This window comes from Oncorhynchus kisutch, linkage group LG30 (assembly GCF_002021735.2).
Source record: "Oncorhynchus kisutch isolate 150728-3 linkage group LG30, Okis_V2, whole genome shotgun sequence".
NCBI lineage: Eukaryota > Metazoa > Chordata > Actinopteri > Salmoniformes > Salmonidae > Oncorhynchus > Oncorhynchus kisutch.
In genome coordinates, this window is record NC_034203.2 from 42825767 (window position 1) to 42847691 (window position 21925).

At 43.0% G+C, this 21925-nt stretch overlaps 1 protein-coding gene across 2 annotated transcripts in view; it reads left to right on the plus strand.

Moving 5' to 3' along the window:
• The window catches only part of vipr1a (vasoactive intestinal peptide receptor 1a), a 130277-nt gene that overhangs the window by 46820 nt on the left and 61532 nt on the right, over window positions 1–21925 (plus strand). For both annotated transcript variants that reach the window (XR_004206410.1, XM_031810660.1), the window contains exons 4-5: window positions 13620–13732; window positions 16257–16354. Coding sequence is in view for 1 of the 2 variants with exons in the window: in XM_031810660.1 (XP_031666520.1) it covers window positions 13620–13732; window positions 16257–16354 (211 nt within the window). In the remaining variant the exon portion in view is untranslated. The remainder of the gene's footprint in view (window positions 1–13619; window positions 13733–16256; window positions 16355–21925) is intronic.

Consider the following 21925-nt stretch of genomic DNA (forward strand, 5'->3'; position numbering starts at 1 on the left):
CACACACACACACACGTGCGCGACAAAAAGTTGCCCTCCATCCCTTCCGCTAATTGGTCAACTATTGCAAGTTTTTGTTGTCTGAGTGAGGAAATGCTGTAAATTCAGATAACTCGTATGTATTTTGGAAGATAAGACGTTGAGGATGATAATAAATACCGCGTTCAAGTCATTACAAGCAAGTCAAACACCTGTGAGTTCAAATGTGCACTTCACATTTCCATATCATAAAACCTATGTCATATACAGTGTCAACATTTATGACCACTATGTTTGATGTAGGCCAACAGTAACAAAATAACATGGCATCATACCCTGGGTTGTTCTGAACGGAGCCTATGTCTGTCTATTGTCCAGAAACGTTGCCATGGAAATTCGCCTGAATTCACTCAAGACTCCTTTCTATCCGCATCAAAATTAGCATCAGTTTGTCTGAATCGCCTTGTGAAAGCCTAACACTGTAATATCCTATTTTATAACTTAGCTAGTCATGTTGACAATAGAACAAGCTTTCAAATTATGCCCATCTTACCCAGATTGCAATTTAATATGGGGGGAATTTTGGGATTTGCGTTAAAAAAACAACACAATAATTGTGTGAAGGCTGGGATCTAGGGTTGGGTTCCAAACAAAACAAGTGTGCTTGCTGTAGTTCCTCAACGGCACAGCTAGGAGAGGTAAAAAAAATAACTTTTCAGTTGAAGACTCTTCCTGGAGTCATAAAAGTGTATTGAAATGACTTAGGAACTGTGCACACTGGAGAGGTGTGTGGCCACTTGGAGACAACAGTTACTTCTCTCGTTTCAAACTCATGTCATTTGTCACATTGCAGCTACCCTACATTTCCCATAAATATTCTTATCATGTTAAATGAATGTTAAGTATTTTTAGATTTCAAATCCTGTGAAAAAATACAGTAAATGTAAAATGCACATAAAATCAACAGTTGTTTGGTTCATTCTTGTGCCAGGTGAACTGTTGTGTCCTCAACGTTGGTCTAATGACTGTTTCCTGTCAATTGCTGCCATGATTATGCGTATGGTTTTTATATTTCTTCAGTAAGAAACATTTTAATTTAGCCTTACCTATATAGGCCAATTCCTACGAGTGTAAAGGGTTAAACTCTATTCAATCCGTATCACGGAAAATCCATTTTGAAATTTAAAGGAAAATTCCAGCTTTTTAGCAGAGATTGCAATTCCCAGTAAACACCACTTACAGTTTGTCCACTTAATCATAGATTACCGTTGCAGATCTATCACAGAATATGTAACGCTTCAGTTTTACAGACAGAATAGAATCCTTAAACTCTGTTTACAAGAGATACATGGTCTCAAACTCTACCTAAACTTTGTTTACAAGATATACATGGTCTCAAACTCTACCTATACTCTGTTTACAAGATATACATGGTCTCAAACTCTACCTAAACTCTACACTCAGAAAAAGGGTTCCAACAGGGTTCTTTGGCTGTCCCCATAGGAGAACCCTTTTGTGGTTCCAGGTACAGTAGAACCCTCTGTTGAAAGGGTTCAACATGGAACCCAAAATGGTTCTACCTCCAACAAAAACAAAGGTTATTTAAAGGGTCCTCCTATGGCGACAGCCAAAGAACCCTTCATTTCACCCTCTTAAACGTAGCTACATGTAATCTAAAATGGAAGTATTTATCATGAAAGGACCATAAAAAATAACTAGTAATTGCAGCATACTCCAATGAAGGTTCAAATCTCACTGTTCTAACTTGCTGAGGTGTAGTCACTTTTGAGGACGTAGGCTCAAGTAAAATTAAATATTTTATGTGATGCATTTGAAAACAATGGTATGAATAAGGCTTGAATTGACTTATATGCTTTCTAAAATATGTAAAACCACTAACTGTAAGATTTCACCTTCCTTATAACTGTAAAATACATGTATTGCAACATTTACATGTTTTCTAAAGGTATCTCTTGATCAAAACATCTTCCCACACCGCTGTGAAAGTCACGTAAAGATTAAGCTTGGCTTCCTGAACTCGTTATGAACTCAACTTTCATCTCATATTAATCTTATCCGTCTATGACAAAAAGAAAAGGTTTATTGTTTAAACTCTATTCATTATTTTAGATGAATGGCTATAAATCGATCTTTGATTGTGCTTAAAACACTATCCTTCTGCGCTATGATGCAAGGACTTAAACTGTAATTACAGGAGAGTAGATGCATGGTGTCAAACTCCACTATAATTACAGGACAGTAGATGCATGGTGTCAAACTCTACTGTAATTACAGGACAGTAGATACATGGTGTCAAACTCTACTGTAATTACAGGACAGTAGATGCATGGTGTCAAACTCTACTGTAATTACAGGAGAGTAGATGCATGGTGTCAAACTCTACTGTAATTACAGGACAGTAGATACATGGTGTCAAACTCTACTGTAATTACAGGACAGTAGATGCATGGTGTCAAACTCTACTGTAATTACAGGAGAGTAGATGCATGGTGTCAAACTCTACTGTAATTACAGGACAGTAGATGCATGGTGTCAAACTCTACTGTAATTACAGGACAGTAGATGCATGGTGTCAAACTCTACTGTAATTACAGGAGAGTAGATACATGGTGTCAAACCCTACTGTAATTACAGGAGAGTAGATGCATGGTGTCAAACTCTACTATAATTACAGGACAGTAGATGCATGGTGTCAAACTCTACTGTAATTACAGGACAGTAGATACATGGTGTCAAACTCTACTGTAATTACAGGACAGTAGATGCATGGTGTCAAACTCTACTGTAATTACAGGAGAGTAGATGCATGGTGTCAAACTCTACTGTAATTACAGGACAGTAGATGCATGGTGTCAAACTCTACTGTAATTACAGGACAGTAGATGCATGGTGTCAAACTCTACTGTAATTACAGGAGAGTAGATACATGGTGTCAAACCCTACTGTAATTACAGGAGAGTAGATACATGGTGTCAAACTCTACTGTAATTACAGGACAGTAGATGCATGGTGTCAAACTCTACTGTAATTACAGGAGAGTAGATACATGGTGTCAAACCCTACTGTAATTACAGGAGAGTAGATACTTAGTAAGGTTCTGGTGTTGTGGACATCACCTCTCCCTGTATCACTTTGATAATGACTGATTTTATAATTAATTACAGGCGAGTAGTGCGTTTGGGTGCTGGGGACGACATTCTCCCACCATGTCTCTCTCTTATATATATATATATGCACCAGCTCTGTCAGGAGGAATAGGCCAAAATTCACCCGACTTATTGTGGGTAGCTTGTGGAAGGCTACCCAAAACATTTGACCCAAGTTAAACCATTTAAAGGCAACGTTACCAAATGCTAATTGAGTGTATGTAAACTTATGACCCACTGGAAATGTGATGAAAGAAATAAAAACTGAAATAAATTATTCTCGCTACTATTATTCTGACATTTCACATTCTTAAAATAAAGTGGTGATCCTAACTGACCTAAGACAGAGAATTTTTATGGATTAAATGTCAGGAATTGTGAAAAACTGACTTTAAATGTATTTGGCTAATGGAGTCCAATTAGGGGGGGAAATATTTCTGCACCCAGGTTTGTGTGTGTGTTGGGGGGGGGGGTCCTTGCTGTAAACACAGAATGTGTAAAAACAGAATAAGCACATAAACTATTAAACACGAGCGAAACAACCACATGCAGAAGATATATATCAGACTGTCTCTCCTCAGGATGTCCTAATGCATCATTTTCTTCACAAGAAGTGCACACAGGCCCAGTGTCCACAGCCGTGTATTGAGAGAAGAGCCCTAATCTAAAATCAGGCCTCAGAGACAACACCATGCAGGGATGATTAACTTGTTTGAGGTACTCCCGTCGTCATGCATGACATCCAACATCCATTGGTCTCTTGTTTGGAGGCCTGATGAAAGCATTCTTCTGGCAATCCCTCAGACACAGAGGATCCAGTGGTGGCATGGACTAAAACACCACCGGCTTATCTCGTTCTCTCTCTCTCTCTTTCTGCTGCCCTCGCTCTCTCTCTTCATCTCTCTCATTCTTTCTGTCTCCCTTTCGCTCTCTCTTCCCTCTCTGTCCCCCTCCCTCTCTCTCTCTCTCTTTCTCTCTCGCTCTCTCTCTCTCTCTATCTCCCGCTCTCTCTCTCTTTCTAGCTCCCTTTCGCTCTCTCTTCCCTCTCTGTCCCCCTCCCTCTCTCTCTCTCTCTCTCTCTCTCTCTTTCGCTCTCTCTCTCTCTCTCCCTCTCTCTCTCTCTTTCTGTCTCCCTTTCGCTCTCTCTTCCCTCTCTGTCCCCCTCCCTCTCTCTCTCTCTCTTTCTCTCTCGCTCTCTCTCTCTCTCTTTCGCTCTCTCTCTCTCTCTTTCTGTCTCCCTTTCGCTCTCTCTTCCCTCTCTCTGTTAATATACTTTACGTACATTCACTCTGTTTCTGTCTCTCTCTCTTCATCTCACTCTCTCTCTCTCTCTCTCTCTCACTCTCCCTTCTCTCTCTATTTCCCTCTCTCTCTTCATCTCTCTCTCTGCCCCCTTTCTACATCTCTCTCTTCTATCTCTCTTTGCCTCTGTTTCTCTCTTTCTACCTCGATCTCTCTCTCTCTCTCTCTCTCTCTCTCTCTGTCTCTGTCTCTCTGTCTCTCTGTCTCTCTGTCTCTCTGTCTCTCTCTCTCTCTCTCTCTCTCTCTCTCTCTCTCTCTCTCTCTCTCTCTCTCTCACACTGTCTCTGTCTCTGTCTCCTGCTGTTTGAGATAACTGAGCGGACATCTTCTGCATGTTGTTGTTTTGCTCATGTTTAATAGTTTCTATGCGTATTCTGTTTTTACACATTTTGTCTATATATATCTTGATACACTGCCATCGGTTGCCATGAATTTGACAGTAATTTACAAACAGCTCAGTGGCAAGTAGAATTCTGTATTTCATATTACAGGACACCTACTGTCATGTAAATACTGGACTGAATCAAGTACTGTGCAATGACACACAGTACAAATACTGTATTATACTGTAAAACATTGGAATGAATGGATGTTTGAATGGATGATTGAATGGATGATTGAATAGATGATTGAATAGATGATTGAATGGATGATTGAATGGATGATTGAATGGACGATTGAATGGACGATTGAATGGACGATTGAATGGACGATTGAATGGACGATTGAATGGACGATTGAATGGACAATTGAATGGACGATTGAATGGACGATTGAATGGACGATTGAATGGACGATTGAATGGATGATTGAATGGATGATTGAATGAAATTCATTGGAGGGGAGGGGTTTGTATTTCACAGTATTTGACTGTTATTGCAAGGGATTGTTGCAAGCAGGTTGGCTGCTAGGCAAAGTGTTTACACATGACAGCGTATTAATGAACAGTTGGTGTTTTATATCACTTGTACTTTTAGAGGCCTTAAACAAAAGGCGTCAAAAAACTGGCAGCGACTGCAGGGCCAAACCGACCAATAGGACGTGGTTAAATATTCAACCATTAAAAAGGTTTAAGACTTGCTGCCATTCCAATCTGTCCCTAATACATTTTACATTTAATTGATGTGCCACTATAACCACACAGCAGTTAAATTGGTACAGCATTCTCATTCACAGGTTCAACAAATGTAGCCACTTACAAGGCTCGACTCAAAATATGTTCATGAAAACAACAATACCATGTACCCACTAGTGGTCAAAAGGTTTTTTGGAGCTCCTAAAATACGGTACAGTACTGTATTCTGTTGGGTGGAATTACAGCACCATTTGAAATACAGAAATTCTTTCCCTGCTCACAATATTTTCCCACAATGCACCATCATTTACAGTACGTTGCAGTAAAAGGTTTTAGGGTATTGCACTGTTGATAATACGAAACAAATTACGGTATAAATTGTAGTTTTCCGTTACAATGTAGGCTACTTGAGTCATCATTGTCAGCTGTACCAAAACAGCATAATGCATTGAAAGCTGTTGACAACATTATATCCAAATGAACAACTGAATTCCAAGCTAACATGCTACGTCACTGCCTGTTGTCTCAAGCTACAGACCAGAGAGGGCATACTGCAAAAGCAGGATCAATGAGTTAGACAGCTAACTTATTGATAAACAACCAGAAATAACTACATATTTTCTGGATCATTAAAGAAAGATAAACTTCGATGTGACTATTGAGTCAATTAGACCAAGCTTCTCTTTCAAAAAAAAAAAAGGTTAAAAAAAAAAACACAAAGTTATTTAATAATACTTAGGCACGTTAGCTGGCTAACACATTGAACCTCCTTTTTTCGTACAGTATACTCCTCTGCTATGAGCAAACCTACTTGAATGCAGCGATAATATTGTGTTTACTGTGGGGTGGTGGTGGGGGGGGGGGACTTTTGAAGGGTAGTGTGTTTGTGGCTGACATTTCTCTAGTAGTGAGTGAAGAATGCTAACATTCTAAACCATTCCTTCTTCAGTAATGCCTGTTATGTATTTCCAAATAATTACACCAATCAATCCATCGGTTGTATTATTGTTTTGATCTGTTGATATTAACTAATGTGGTTTTGATTTGTGAATAATCACTAGGAACGAACACCTTTCTAGACAGCGCAGTTTCTTTCCTTCCTGTTCATCCTTGTAATCATATCCAATGATTTCCCCATAGACCATACTGTAGACCTGTACCCCGTGTGTCCCCATAGACCATACTGTAGACCTGTACCCTGTGTGTCCACATAGACCATACTGTAGACCCGTAACCTGTGTCCCCATAGACCATACTGTAGACCCGTACCCTGTGTGTCCCCATAGACCATACTGTAGACCCGTACCCTGTGTCCCCATAGACCATACTGTAGACCCGTACCCTGTGTGTCCCCATAGACCATAATGTAGACCCGTACCCTGTGTGTCCCCATAGACCATGCTGTAGACCCTTACCCTGTGTCCCCATAGACCATACTGTAGACCCGTACCCTGTGTCCCCATAGACCATACTGTAGACCCGTACCCTGTGTCCCCATAGACCATACTGTAGAACAATACCCTGTGTGTCCCCATAGACCATACTGTAGACCCGTACCCTGTGTCCCCATAGACCATACTGTAGACCCGTACCCTGTGTCCCCATAGATCATACTGTAGACCCGTAACCTGTGTCCCCATAGACCATACTGTAGACCCGTACCCTGTGTGTCCCCATAGACCATGCTGTAGACCCTTACCCTGTGTCCCCATAGACCATACTGTAGACCCGTACCCTGTGTCCCCATAGACCATACTGTAGACCCGTACCCTGTGTCCCCATAGACCATACTGTAGAACAATACCCTGTGTGTCCCCATAGACCATACTGTAGATCCGTACCCTGTGTCCCCATAGACCATACTGTAGACCTGTACCCTGTGTGTCCCCATAGACCATACTGTAGACCCGTACCCTGTGTGTCCCCATAGACCATACTGTAGACCTGTACCCTGTGTCCCCATAGACCATACTGTAGACCCGTACCCTGTGTCTCCCCATAGACCATACTGTAGACCCTTACCCTGTGTGTCCCCATAGACCATACTGTAGACCCGTACCCTGTGTCCCCATAGACCATACTGTAGACCCGTACCCTGTGTCCCCATAGACCATACTGTAGACCCGTAACCTGTGTCCCCATAGACCATACTGTAGACCCGTACCCTGTGTGTCCCCATAGACCATACTGTAGATCCGTACCCTGTGTCCCCATAGACCATACTGTAGACCCGTACCCTGTGTGTCCCCATAGACCATAATGTAGACCCGTACCCTGTGTGTCCCCATAGACCATGCTGTAGACCCTTACCCTGTGTCCCCATAGACCATACTGTAGACCCGTACCCTGTGTCCCCATAGACCATACTGTAGACCCGTACCCTGTGTCCCCATAGACCATACTGTAGAACAATACCCTGTGTGTCCCCATAGACCATACTGTAGACCCGTACCCTGTGTCCCCATAGACTATACTGTAGACCCGTACACTGTGTCCCCATAGACCATACTGTAGACCCGTACACTGTGTCCCCATAGACCATATTGTAGACCCTTGCCCTGTGTGTCCCCATAGACTATACTGTAGACCCGTACACTGTGTCCCCATAAACCATACTGTAGACCCGTACCCTGTGTCCCCATAGACCATACTGTAGACCTGTACCCTGTGTGTCCCCATAGACGATACTGTAGACCCGTACCCTGTGTGTCCCCATAGACCATACTGTAGACCCGTACCCTGTGTGTCCCCATAGACCATACTGTAGACCCGTACCCTGTGTCCCCATAGACCATACTGTAGACCCGTACCCTGTGTCCCCATAGACTATACTGTAGACCCGTACCCTGTGTGTCCCCATAGACCATACTGTTGACCTGTACACTGTGTCCCCATAGACCATACTGTCAACCCTTACCCTGTGTCCCCATAGACCATACTGTAGACCCGTACCCTGTGTGTCCCCATAGACCATACTGTAGACCCGTACCCTGTGTCCCCATAGACCATACTGTAGACCCATACCCTGTGTGTCCCCATAGACCATACTGTAGACCCGTACACTGTGTCCCCATAGACCATACTGTAAACCCGTACCTTGTGTCCCCATAGACCATATTGTAGACCCTTACCCTGTGTGTCCCCATAGACTATACTGTAGACCCGTACACTGTGTCCCCATAAACCATACTGTTGACCCGTACCCTGTGTCCCCATAGACCATACTGTTGACCCATACCCTGTGTCCCCATAGACCATACTGTAGACCCGTACACTGTGTCCCCATAGACCATACTGTAGACCCGTACACTGTGTCCCCATAGACCATACTGTAAACCCTCACCCTGTGTCCCCATAGACCATACTGTCAACCCTTACCCTGTGTCCCCATAGACCATACTGTAGACCCGTACCCTGTGTGTCCCCATAGACCATACTGTAGATCCGTACCCTGTGTCCCCATAGACCATACTGTAAACCTTTACCCTGTGTGTCCCCATAGACCATACTCTAGACCCGTACACTGTGTCCCCATAGACTGTTTACTGTTTACTAGACGATGGCATCTTGGTCTCTGAGGATTGATCCTGGGTCATTAAGAAACCAGATGGAGTTTAGGGCGGCAGGTAGCCTAACCGAAAGTTTGCTGGTTCGAATTCCTGAGCCGACACATCTGCCGCTGTGCCCTTGAGCAAGGCACGTGAAACAACACATTCCACTGCACCTATCTGCTGGATGTGACAATACAGCTTTTTCTTTTGTTTTACACACACACACACACACACACACACACACACACACACACACACACAGAACCTGTAAGCCTCAGTGCATCACAGGGGCCATCATATCCCGTCCTGACAGTAAAGACTTCAATTTGCTGAAGTGGACTATGTTCCAGTGAGACTCTCTTGTGTAAAATAATTGGATCTGAATAAAGGAGGGAAAAAGTTGCCCCTTCTGATATTTAAAGATGAGAAGAAACCACTAGTATTTCACCGAGAATGTGTCTTGTTTTTTGTGCTCCTTGGAGGAGACTGTTGTGTTGATCAGTGGAGTGGGAAGGCAGAAGAGATTTCTCAACACTTGGTTTGATTGCTTTGAAGATTGGGGGGGGGGGTAGAGAAGGGGGTAGAGTGGGGGTAGAGAAGGGGATAGAGTGGGGGGTAGAGTGGGGGTAAAGAATGGGGTAGAGTGGGGGTAGAGAAGGGGGTAGAGGGGGGGTACAGTGGGATTAGAAGATTGTGGGGGTAGAAGATTAGGGGGTAGAGTGGGGGTAGAGAAGGGGATAGAGTGGGGGTAGAGAAGGGGGTAGAGTGGGGGTAAAGAATGGGGTAGAGTGGGGGTAGAGAAGGGGGTAGAGGTGGGGTACAGTGGGATTAGAAGATTGTGGGGGTAGAAGATTAGGGGGTAGAGTGGGGGTAGAAGATTAGGGGGTAGAGTGGGGGTAGAAGATTAGGGGGTAGAGTGGGGGTAGAGTGGGGGTAGAGGGGGGGTACAGTGGGATTAGAAGATTGTGGGGGTAGAGAAGGGGGTAGAGTGGGGGTAGAGTGGGATTAGAGTGGGGGTAGAGTGGGGGTAGAGGGGGGTACAGTGGGATTAGAAGATTGTGGGGGTAGAGAAGGGGGTAGAGTGGGGGTAGAGTGGGATTAGAGTGGGGGTAGAGTGGGGGTAGAGAGGGGGTAGAGTGGGGGTAGAGTGGGGGTAGAGAGGGGGTAGAGTGGGGGTAGAGAGGGGGTAGAGTGGGGGTAGAGAGGGGGTAGAGAATGGGGTAGAGTGGGGGTAGAGAAGGGGGTAGAGGTGGGAATTAGAAGATTGTGGGGGTAGAAGATTAGGGGGTAGAGTGGGGGTAGAAGATTAGGGGGTAGAGTGGGGGGTAGAAGATTAGGGGGGTAGAGTGGGGGGGTAGAAGATTAGGGGGTAGAGTGGGGGTAGAGGGGGGGGTACAGTGGGATTAGAAGATGTGGGGGTAGAGAAGGGGGTAGAGTGGGGGTAGAGTGGGGGGTACAGTGGGATTAGAGTGGGGGGTAGAGTGGGGGGTAGAGTGGGGGTAGAGGGGGGTACCAGTGGGATTAGAAGATTGTGGGGGTAGAGAAGGGGGTAGAGTGGGGGGTAGAGTGGGATTAGAGTGGGGGTAGAGTGGGGGTAGAGAGGGGGTAGAGTGGGGGTAGAGTGGGGGTACAGTGGGATTAGAGTGGGGGTAGAGTGGGGGTAGAGTGGGGGTAGAGAAGGGGGTAGAGTGGGGGTAGAGTGGGGGTAGAGAGGGGGTAGAGAAGGGGGGTAGAGTGGGGGTGGAGTGGGGGTAGAGGAGGGGGTGACAGTGGGGGTACAGTGGGATTAGAGTGGGGGTAGAGAGGGGGTAGAGTGGGGGTAGAGAGGGGGTAGAGAGGGGGTAGAGTGGGGTGGTAGAGTGGGGGTAGAGAGGGGGTAGAGTGGGGGTAGAGTGGGGGTAGAGTGGGGGAGTAGAGAGGGGTAGAGGGGGGTAGAGAAGGGGGGGTAGAGTGGGGTAGAGGGGGGTAGAGAGGGGGTAGAGAGGGGGTAGAGTGGGGGTAGAGAGGGGGTAGAGAGGGGTAGAGTGGGGGTAGAGAAGGGGGTAGAGGGGGGTAGAGAGGGGTAGAAGAGGGGGGTAGAGTGGGGGTAGAGAAGGGGGTAGAGTGGGTAGAGTAGGGGTTAGAGTGGGGGTAGAGAGGGGGTAGAGAGGGGGTAGAGTGGGGTAGAGAAGGGGGTAGAGTGGGGGTAGAGAGGGGGTAGCAGTGGGGGTAGAGAAGGGGGTAGAGTGGGGGTAGAGTGGGGGGTAGAGTGGGGGTAGAGTGGGGGGTAGAGAAGGGGGTAGAGTGGGGGTAGAGAGGGGGTAGAGTGGGGGTAGAGAAGGGGGTAGAGTGGGGGTAGAGAGGGGGTAGAGTGGGGGTAGAGAAGGGGGTAGAAGATAGCATAATACAGAAAAAAGCTTAACAAAAAACATTTTGAAAACAAATGTCAGAGTTGGGCTCTGTTGAACTATTGTATTTTAACTTGATTGAGCTGAACATATGAAAACGTATTGTTTTGGTTTTGGAGATCACCTGTAAATGACTGTACCTTCTGTTACCTACACTTAAAAAAAAAAAATACCGTTAATGACATTGCATTGTGGGAAAACAAATATTTTATATATTTAGGACATGGCCATAAAGTCATGCAACATAAAACACGGTAGTGCTTCAGTTACTGTATTTCTGAATATTCAAATAGAATGCCATACAAAAAGAACAAAGCCCAAGCTCATCTGCGGCAGGGTAGCCTAGTGGTTAGAGCGTTGGACTAGTAACCGGAAGGTTGCAAGTTCAAACCCCCGAGCTGACAAGGTAAAAATCTGTCGTTCTGCCCCTGAACAGGCAGTTAACCCACTATTCCTAGGCTGTCATTGAAAATAAGAATTTGTTCTTAACTGACTTGCCTAGTTAAATAAAGTTCCCTGCATGCTGTAATACAGGTAGATTGTTTAACAACTGTTTTTCATATCTGTGTTTTGATTGATTCATTAATCTTATGCTACACAAAGATAAATAACATAACTAGCTAAGGTTGTAACATTCTGGAAACTCCCAGGTTTTCCAGAATTCCCAGTTGGATGATTGTTCCAGGACTTCTGAACGTTTTGGTTAAAGTTAACAGAAGTTTGCAGCCCTACTTGCAGGCGTGATGTGGCCTGTAAATCCTGAGTTTCAGACCACTGTATAAGAGTTTCAGACCACTGTATAAGAGTTTCAGACCACTGTATAAGTGTTTCAGACCACTGTATAAGAGTAAAACTATAAGGTCTTATGAAATATGTATTGTTTTAAAGCAGTGATATTCAATGTCAGGGGAGGAACTGCAGTGAGGTCGCCAAAATAAATGTAAAAAATGTTTTCTTTGGGGAGGGGGGACAAAATAAATGTAAAAAAATGTTTTCTTTGGGGGGGGACAAAATAAATGTAAAAATGTTTTATTTGAGGGGGGGGACAAAATAAATGTAAAAAATGTTTTATTTGGGGGGGGGGCAAAATAAATGTAAAAAATGTTTTATTTGGGGGGGGGGGGGCAAAATAAATGTAAAAATGATTTCTTTGGGGGGGACAAAATACATGTAAAAAATGTTTTCTTTGGGGGGGAGACAAAATAAATGTAAAAAATGTTTTCTTTTGGGGGGGGCAAAATAAATGTTAAATGTTTTCTTTGGGGGGGGACAAAATCAATGTAAAAAAAAAAAATGGGGGGGGGAACAAAATACATGTAAAAAATGTTTTCTTTGGGGGGGACAAAATAAATGTAAAAAATGTTTTCTTGGGGGGGGGGGCAAAATAAATGTAAAAAAAACGTATTTTGGGGGGGACAAAATAAATGTAAAAAATGTTTTCTTTGGGGGGGGACAAAATAAATGTAAAAAATGTTTTCTTTGGGGGGGGACAAAATAAATGTTTAAAAAATATATTTTTGGGGGGGGACAAAATAAAATAAGAGTATAAATTATTGTATGTGAAAGGGAAAGGAGGATACCTAGTCAGTTGTACAGCTGGACGCATTCAACTGAAATGTATATTCTGCATCTGAGGCCAACCCCTCTGAATCAGAGAGATGCGGGGGGGGGGGGGCTGCCTTATTCGACATGCACATCATTGGCGCCTGGGGAACAGTGGGTTAACTGCCTGTTCAGGGGAAGAACAACAGATTTTTACCTTGTCAGTTTGGGGATTCGGGACCATACACAAAAGTTTTAGAGAAATATAATTCTTTTTAAATGCTATGTTATTGTTTATTTATTGGTTTCTTGAATTTTGGTAAGAGATGAAAATGTGATTCATGGAAGGTTATTTGTTGATGTAAAAATCGAAATCGAAATTTTAAGGCTGTCATTAGATTTGGGGTGGGGTCCCGATAAATTCTGCCATAATTTAATTTTAATGACAACTTATTCTCTTAGAATCTCACTTGGCCACAAGACTGAACAAGGATGAATGCAACAGCTATGTCTCTGTCACTGTTACACCTGTCCTCTTTGTCGTCTAGGTAACCTGTTACACCTGTCCTCTCTGTCATCTAGGTAACCTGTTACACCTGTCCTCTCTGTCATCTAGGTAACCTGTCGAAGACCTGCACCAGTGATGGCTGGTCTGAGGTTAGCCCTGCTTCCTATGCACTGAATTGTGGGTACAACGCCAACGTCACCAAAGTTGATGATGATGACATGGTAGGTATGGCAACCAGTGTCTTTTTACAGATCCATCGATACATTTCTAATCATTATTGACCAACGTTCATAAATCAGTGACCTTTTGTATTTGTGTAACGGTGATAACAAGACAATGGCTTTTTACTTTACGATAAAAAAGTGTTTAGGTCCCCGAGCTAATGCCCAGGCTTCAGCTCAGCGGGCCAAAACGGTCTGGTGGTGCACAGACAGCCTGGATTCAAACTGAGTCGGCCACATAGAGCTACAATACCAACAGACTTGACATGTTGCTCCCTGGAGTAAAGGAGGCCCTATGGGCCTGGTCTAAAGTAGTGGACTACAGTATGGAATAGGGTGCCCTATGGGCCTGGTCTAAAGTAGTGGACTACAGTATGGAATAGGGTGCCCTATGGGCCTGGTCTAAAGTAGTGGACTACAGTATGGAATAGGGTGCCCTATGGGCCTGGTCTAAAGTAGTGGACTACAGTATGGAATAGGGTGCCCTATGGGCCTGGTCTAAAGTAGTGGACGACAGTATGGAATAGGGTGCCCTATGGGCCTGGTCTAAAGTAGTGGACTACAGTATGGAATAGGGTGCCCTATGGGCCTGGTCTAAAGTAGTGGACTACAGTATGGAATAGGGTGCCCTATGGGCCTGGTCTAAAGTAGTGGACTACAGTATGGAATAGGGTGCCCTATGGGCCTGGTCTAAAGTAGTGGACTACAGTATGGAATAGGGTGCCCTATGGGCCTGGTCTAAAGTAGTGGACTACAGTATGGAATAGGGTGCCCTATGGGCCTGGTCTAAAGTAGTGGACGACAGTATGGAATAGGGTGCCATTATCAGGGCCTTGTGTTTTCCACAACCATGTGACGTAACTAGAATGTATCCTGTATTTTAAGCCTTATCCAGAAATTAGAATGACATCAAAAAGAAAAGTAATTGCCGGAGGATAGTGCTCGACCATTATAGATTTGCCCATGTGTGGCACAGCGGTCTAATGGCACTCCATCTCAGTGCTAGAGGTGTCACTACAGTCCCTGCTTCGATTCCAGGCTGTATCACCACCGGCCGTGATTGGGAGCCCCACAGGGCGGCGCACAATTGGCCCAGCGTTGTCCAGGTTTGCAATTGGCCCAGCGTCGTCCGGGTTTGCAATTGGCCCAGCGTCGTCTGGGTTTGCAATTGGCCCAGCGTCGTCCGGGTTTGCAATTGGCCCAGCGTCGTCCGGGTTTGCAATTGGCCCAGCGTCGTCCGGGTTTGCAATTGGCCCAGCGTCGTCCGGGTTTGCAATTGGCCCAGCGTCGTCCGGGTTAGCAATTGGCCCAGCGTCGTCCGGGTTTGCAATTGGCCCAGCGTCGTAAGAATTTGCTCTTAATTGACTTGCCTAGTTAAATAAAGGTTAAATACAAATTAACATAAATCATGCTTATTGATAGATAATTGTTTTAACGTATACATGCATTGATTCTTGAAGAATAAAACTTGATTCTTGAAGAATAAAACTTGATTCTTGAAGAATATAACTTGATTCTTGAAGAATAAAACTTGATTCTTGAAGAATAAAACTTGATTCTTGAAGAATATAACTTGATTCTTGAAGAATATAACTTGATTCTTGAAGAATAAAACTTGATTCTTGAAGAATAAAACTTGATTCTTGAAGAATATAACTTGATTCTTGAAGAATATAACTTGATTCTTGAAGAATAAAACTTGATTCTTGAAGAATAAAACTTGATTCTTGAAGAATATAACTTGATTCTTGAAGAATAAAACTTGATTCTTGAAGAATATAACTTGATTCTTGAAGAATATAACTTGATTCTTGAAGAATAAAACTTGATTCTTGAAGAATATAACTTGATTCTTGAAGAATATAACTTGATTCTTGAAGAATAAAACTTGATTCTTGAAGAATAAAACTTGATTCTTGAAGAATAAAACTTGATTCTTGAAGAATAAAACTTGATTCTTGAAGAATAAAACTTGATTCTTGAAGAATAAAACTTGATTCTTGAAGAATAAAACTTGATTCTTGAAGAATAAAACTTGATTCTTGAAGAATAAAACTTGATTCTTGAAGAATATAACTTGATTCTTGAAGAATAAAACTTGATTCTTGAAGAATATAACTTGATTCTTGAAGAATAAAACTTGATTCTTGAAGAATAAAACTTGATTCTTGAAGAATATAACTTGATTCTTGAAGAATAAAACTTGATTCTTGAAGAATTCAACTTGATTCTTGAAGAATATGAGCTTAGTTCAACTGTCGTACCCCATCAGAACTTAAAATATAAACTTGTTGATAAAAATAGATCATTTTGTACTGTATATCACGGGTGGTCAGTCTTTGCTTCCATAGCTCTGTCTATGATTTTGAGAGTGGTTACTTTTCTCCAGGCCCATCTTTCAGCTTTTTACCAAAACAAGAGATGGGTTGGCCCTCTTTGTTATTGTTTATTTATTTTTAGCTTTGAACGTGAGGTGTGAGCAGTAACATGTTTTAATGTGTTTCTACTTGTGTGTTTCTCTCAGGCGGAGTTCTACTGGGCAGTGAAAGTAGGCTACACTATCGGACACAGTCTCTCTCTCATCTCCCTCACTATCGCTATCGTCCTACTCTGCACTTTTAGGTAGGATTCTTTACTGTGCTTACATCACCAGCTGCTCGAAAGCTTATCGAGAACAGCGTGGGGGTGTTTACATATGGAACAACAAAGACTATGTTTTTTCCTCTGCATATTTTAGTCACGGTGGTTTGCGATTTAAGACTAATGTTGTTCTTTTAAATCTGTACTATTTTAAACCATGTATAGTATTACCTATCAATGTGTTGTCAATACCACACACACACACACACACACACACACAGCAGGACACCTTGCAATCATGACGCAATAAGCACCTACACATGCAGACTGTACTTGCTATAAAGTTACAGAAAGCTAAACCAACAACCACACAAACTGAAATTGGAAACATTGTAAACACACATTGAATAAACGTAGCTAGCTAGCTAGCATTGATTTGTTTTTGCAGAAATATATTTTGTTAGAGTATCTGATGACATTAACGTGGTGAGAGAGATGAACATGAATTTCTCTGGTCTCTACTGTTGCAGGCTTGACGCAAGTGGCGCTATGCTGTCAAATCCTCCCATGTTTCTAGTTTAGTGGCGCTATGCTGTCAAATCCTCTCATGTTTCTAGTTTAGTGGCGCTATGCTGTCAAATCCTCTCATGTTTCTAGTTTAGTGGCGCTATGCTGTCAAATCCTCTCATGTTTCTAATTTAGTTGCGCTATACTGTCAAATCCTCTCATGTTTCTAGTTTAGTGGCGCTATACTGTCAAATCCTCTCATGTTTCTAGTTTAGTGGCGCTATGCTGTCAAATCCTCTCATGTTTCTAGTTTAGTGGCGCTATACTGTCAAATCCTCTCATGTTTCTAGTTTAGTGGCGCTATACTGTCAAATCCTCCCATGTTTCTAGTTTAGTGGTGCTATGCTGTCAAATCCTCTCATGTTTCTAGTTTAGTGGCGCTATGCTGTCAAATCCTCTCATGTTTCTAGTTTAGTGGCGCTATGCTGTCAAATCCTCTCATGTTTCTAGTTTAGTGGTGCTGTGCTGTCAAATCCTCTCATGTTTCTAGTTTAGTGGCGCTATGCTGTCAAATCCTCCCACATGTTTCTAGTTTAGTGGCGCTATGCTGTCAAATCCTCTCATGTTTCTAGTTTAGTGGCGCTATGCTGTCAAATCGTCTCATGTTTCTAGTTTAGTGGCGCTATGCTGTCAAATCCTCTCATGTTTCTAGTTTAGTGGCGCTATGCTGTCAAATCCTCTCATGTTTCTAGTTTAGTGGCGCTATGCTGTCAAATCCTCTCATGTTTCTAGTTTAGTGGCGCTGTGCTGTCAAATCCTCTCATGTTTCTAGTTTAGTGGCGCTATGCTGTCAAATCCTCCCACATGTTTCTAGTTTAGTGGCGCTATGCTGTCAAATCCTCTCATGTTTCTAGTTTAGTGGCGCTATGCTGTCAAATCCTCTCATGTTTCTAGTTTAGTGGCGCTATGCTGTCAAATCCTCTCATGTTTCTAGTTTAGTGGCGCTATGCTGTCAAATCCTCTCATGTTTCTAGTTTAGTGGCGCTATGCTGTCAAATCCTCTCATGTTTCTAGTTTAGTGGCGCTATGCTGTCAAATCCTCTCATGTTTCTAGTTTAGTGGCGCTGTGCTGTCAAATCCTCTCATGTTTCTAGTTTAGTGGCGCTATGCTGTCAAATCCTCCCACATGTTTCTAGTTTAGTGGCGCTATGCTGTCAAATCCTCTCATGTTTCTAGTTTAGTGGCGCTATGCTGTCAAATCCTCTCATGTTTCTAGTTTAGTGGCGCTATGCTGTCAAATCCTCTCATGTTTCTAGTTTAGTGGCGCTATGCTGTCAAATCCTCTCATGTTTCTAGTTTAGTGGCGCTATGCTGTCAAATCCTCTCATGTTTCTAGTTTAGTGGCGCTATGCTGTCAAATCCTCTCATGTTTCTAGTTTAGTGGCGCAATGCAGTCTAATCCTCCCACATGTTTCTAGTTTAGTGGCGCTATGCTGTCAAATCCTCTCATGTTTCTAGTTTAGTGGCGCTATGCTGTCAAATCGTCTCATGTTTCTAGTTTAGTGGCGCTATGCTGTCAAATCCTCTCATGTTTCTAGTTTAGTGGCGCTATGCTGTCAAATCCTCTCATGTTTCTAGTTTAGTGGCGCTATGCTGTCAAATCCTCTCATGTTTCTAGTTTAGTGGCGCTATGCTGTCAAATCCTCCCATGTTTCTAGTTTAGTGGCGCAATGCAGTCTAATCCTCCCACATGTTTCTAGTTTAGTGGCGCAATGCTGTCAAATCCTCCCACATGTTTCTAGTTTAGTGGCGCAATGCTGTCAAATCCTCCCATGTTTCTAGTTTAGTGGCACTATGCTGTGAAAACCTCCCATGTTTCTAGTTTAGTGGCGCAATGCTGTCAAATCCTCCCACATGTTTCAAATTTGACCAGCTGTTTTTGAATTCGGTTGTCATATTGGCAGGTTTGCTAGCACAAACTATTTTGCTAGCTTCTAGCTTAGTGTTTTGATATGCAATGCGATCTCCTCTCAATGACCAGTGTTTGTATTTTGTATTTATTATGGCTATTCAACTTTTAAAACATTACAATACATTCACAACATATTTCCCAGCACATTAAGTGTGTGTCCTCAGGCCCCTACTCTACTGGCATTATAATAAGTAGTGTGAAAATAAAGTTAGAAATGTTCATGGATAACATTATCAGTGGAGAGGAAGGAGAGGAGGAAGACTGGATAGGAAGAGGAGTGAAAGAGACAGAGGAGGAAGACTGGATAGGAAGAAGAGTGGATAGGAAGAAGAGTGAAAGAGAGAGGAGGAAGACTGGATAGGAAGAAGAGTGAAAGAGAGAGGAGGAAGACTGGATAGGAAGAAGAGTGAAAGAGAGAGGAGGAAGACTGGATAGGAAGAAGAGTGAAAGAGACAGGAGGAAGACTGGATAGGAAGAAGAGTGAAAGAGAGAGGAGGAAGACTGGATAGGAAGAAGACTGGATATGAAGAAGAGTGAAAGAGAGAGGAGGAAGACTGGATAGGAAGAAGAGTGAAAGAGAGAGGAGGAAGACTGGATAGGAAGAAGACTGGATAGGAAGAAGAGTGGATAGGAAGAAGAGTGAAAGAGAGATGAGGAAGACTGGATAGGAAGAAGAGTGAAAGAGAGAGGAGGAAGACTAGATATGAAGAAGAGTGAAAGAGAGAGGAAGACTGGATAGGAAGAAGAGTGAAAGAGAGAGGAGGAAGACTGGATATGAAGAAGAGTGAAAGAGAGAGGAGGAAGACTGGATATGAAGAAGAGTGAAAGAGAGAGGAGGAAGACTGGATAGGAAGAAGAGTGAAAGAGAGAGGAGGAAGACTGGATAGGAAGAAGAGTGAAAGAGAGAGGAGGAAGACTAGATATGAAGAAGAGTGAAAGAGAGATGAGGAAGACTGGATAGGAAGAAGAGTGAAAGAGAGAGGAGGAAGACTGGATAGGAAGAAGAGTGAAAGAGAGAGGAGGAAGACTGGATATGAAGAAGAGTGAAAGAGAGAGGAGGAAGACTGGATAGGAAGAAGAGTGAAAGAGAGAGGAGGAAGACTGGATAGGAAGAAGAGTGAAAGAGAGAGGAGGAAGACTGGATAGGAAGAAGAGTGAAAGAGAGAGGAGGAAGACTGGATAGGAAGAAGACTGGATAGGAAGAAGACTGGATAGGAAGAAGAGTGAAAGAGAGAGGAGGAAGACTGGATATGAAGAAGAGTGAAAGAGAGAGGAGGAAGACTGGATATGAAGAAGAGTGAAAGAGAGAGGAAGAAGACTGGATATGAAGAAGAGTGAAAGAGAGAGGAGGAAAGATAAAGATATGATTACAGAGCCTGACAATTTATTATTCCAAACAATATTTTTGAGATAAAATACAGAAATGAGGCAAGCAATGGGGGAATCTGTTAACCAAAGTAGTTATCTAATAGTATGCTATTTATTATACAGATTGGAGAGGAAGGGAGAAGGAAACATTAAGGGAGTAAAAAGAGTGAAGCAAGGAGGGTGTAGAAGAGTGAGGTGGAAATGTGAAGAGAAGGAAAGGAAGACGAGTGAAGAAAAGAGGAAGAGAAAGATTGAAGGAGAAGAAAAAGTTAAGAGAGTGAAGAAGAGAGACACAAGGAGAGTGAAGAAGAGTGACACAAGGAGAGTGAAGAAGAGCAGACAGAGGAGATACAATGACTCTTTCCAAGATACGGAAATGCACTTTATGAAAAACATGATGAGAGAGTTTCCATTTATACGCTCATGTCAAGACGATAGAATGGTTCAGTGCACCCTTTGTAAAATGTGAAGCCATAGTGAGTAACGTGTTAGCATCACGTGCTAGGACAAAATGTGACGCCATAGTGAGTAACGTGTTAGCATCACGTGCTAGGACAAAATGTGACGCCATAGTGAGTAACGTGTTAGCATCACGTGCTAGGACAAATTGTGAAGCCATAGTGAGTAACGTGTTAGCATCACGTGCTAGGACAAAATGTGACGCCATAATGAGTAATGTGTTAGCACCACAGGCAACTACTTTGGTAACACAGGACCTAGACCAGGTTGAATTTGTGTCCCTGTCCATTGATGTGTCCAATCATGGACATGTAAAGCTGCTGCCAGTAGTAGTCAGATATTGTCAGATATATGATGGCAGCACATCTGTGGAAACAAAACTGCATAATTTTGTTAAATTGAAAGGAGAAACAGCAGAGGAGACCTCCCCAGGAGGTCATGGAGAAGCTGGCCAAAGACAGAGCAATCCTGAAGAAGATACATTCTTCTGAGAAATATACAGATTAGGGTGGTATAAGTATATTATGTAGTTACCAATCTCATTAGCATCTTATTTATTTATTATGTTAAGTATTTCATATATACTATTGTCTGTTTTTTCAATTTTGCTCAGGTTCTCTTCTGTTCTTATTCTACCCAGACTAGCAGGACCACTGATTGGCTGTTCAGATCAGTTCTACCCAGACTACCAGGACCACTGAATGGCTGTTCAGATCGGACAGTTCTGTCTTGTCTATAGTGTTTCTGTAGTATAGGTGTTTTCTCTGTCACAGTGGGCCTGTTAGACTAAAGACATGAAACCGGAATTGTTCCCCTTTTATTTTTCATAGATAATAACATTGGATATTTGAATGATATATTGACCACTGAACTGTAACTGTCCCCGGTTTTCATTTCAGAAATCTGGTCACCTAATTCTAGCTGGGCCAGTCTAAATAGGGCATCATCAGCTCATTGCTATGGATGTTTCCAAATGACTGTCAATAGAAAACGGCTACATTGCTGTTATTCTGTCTGCAGAGGTCGTGGCTGTATTAGCTGTAGCTAGCTAGCTAGCAAGCGAGGGATAAGAACATTGCCAGTGAAAATTGCAACAGAACATAAAGAACAAATGATTGGGTCACGTCCATAATTATTGAACTAATTAAACTAACCAATGGGTCACTTCCATAAGGCAGGGTAGCCTAGTGGTTAGAGTGTTGGTCTAGTAACGGAAGGTTGCAAGATCAAATCCCCGAGCTGACAAGGTACAAATCTGTCGTTCTGCCCCTGAACAGGCAGTTAACCCACTGTTCCTAGGCCGTCAT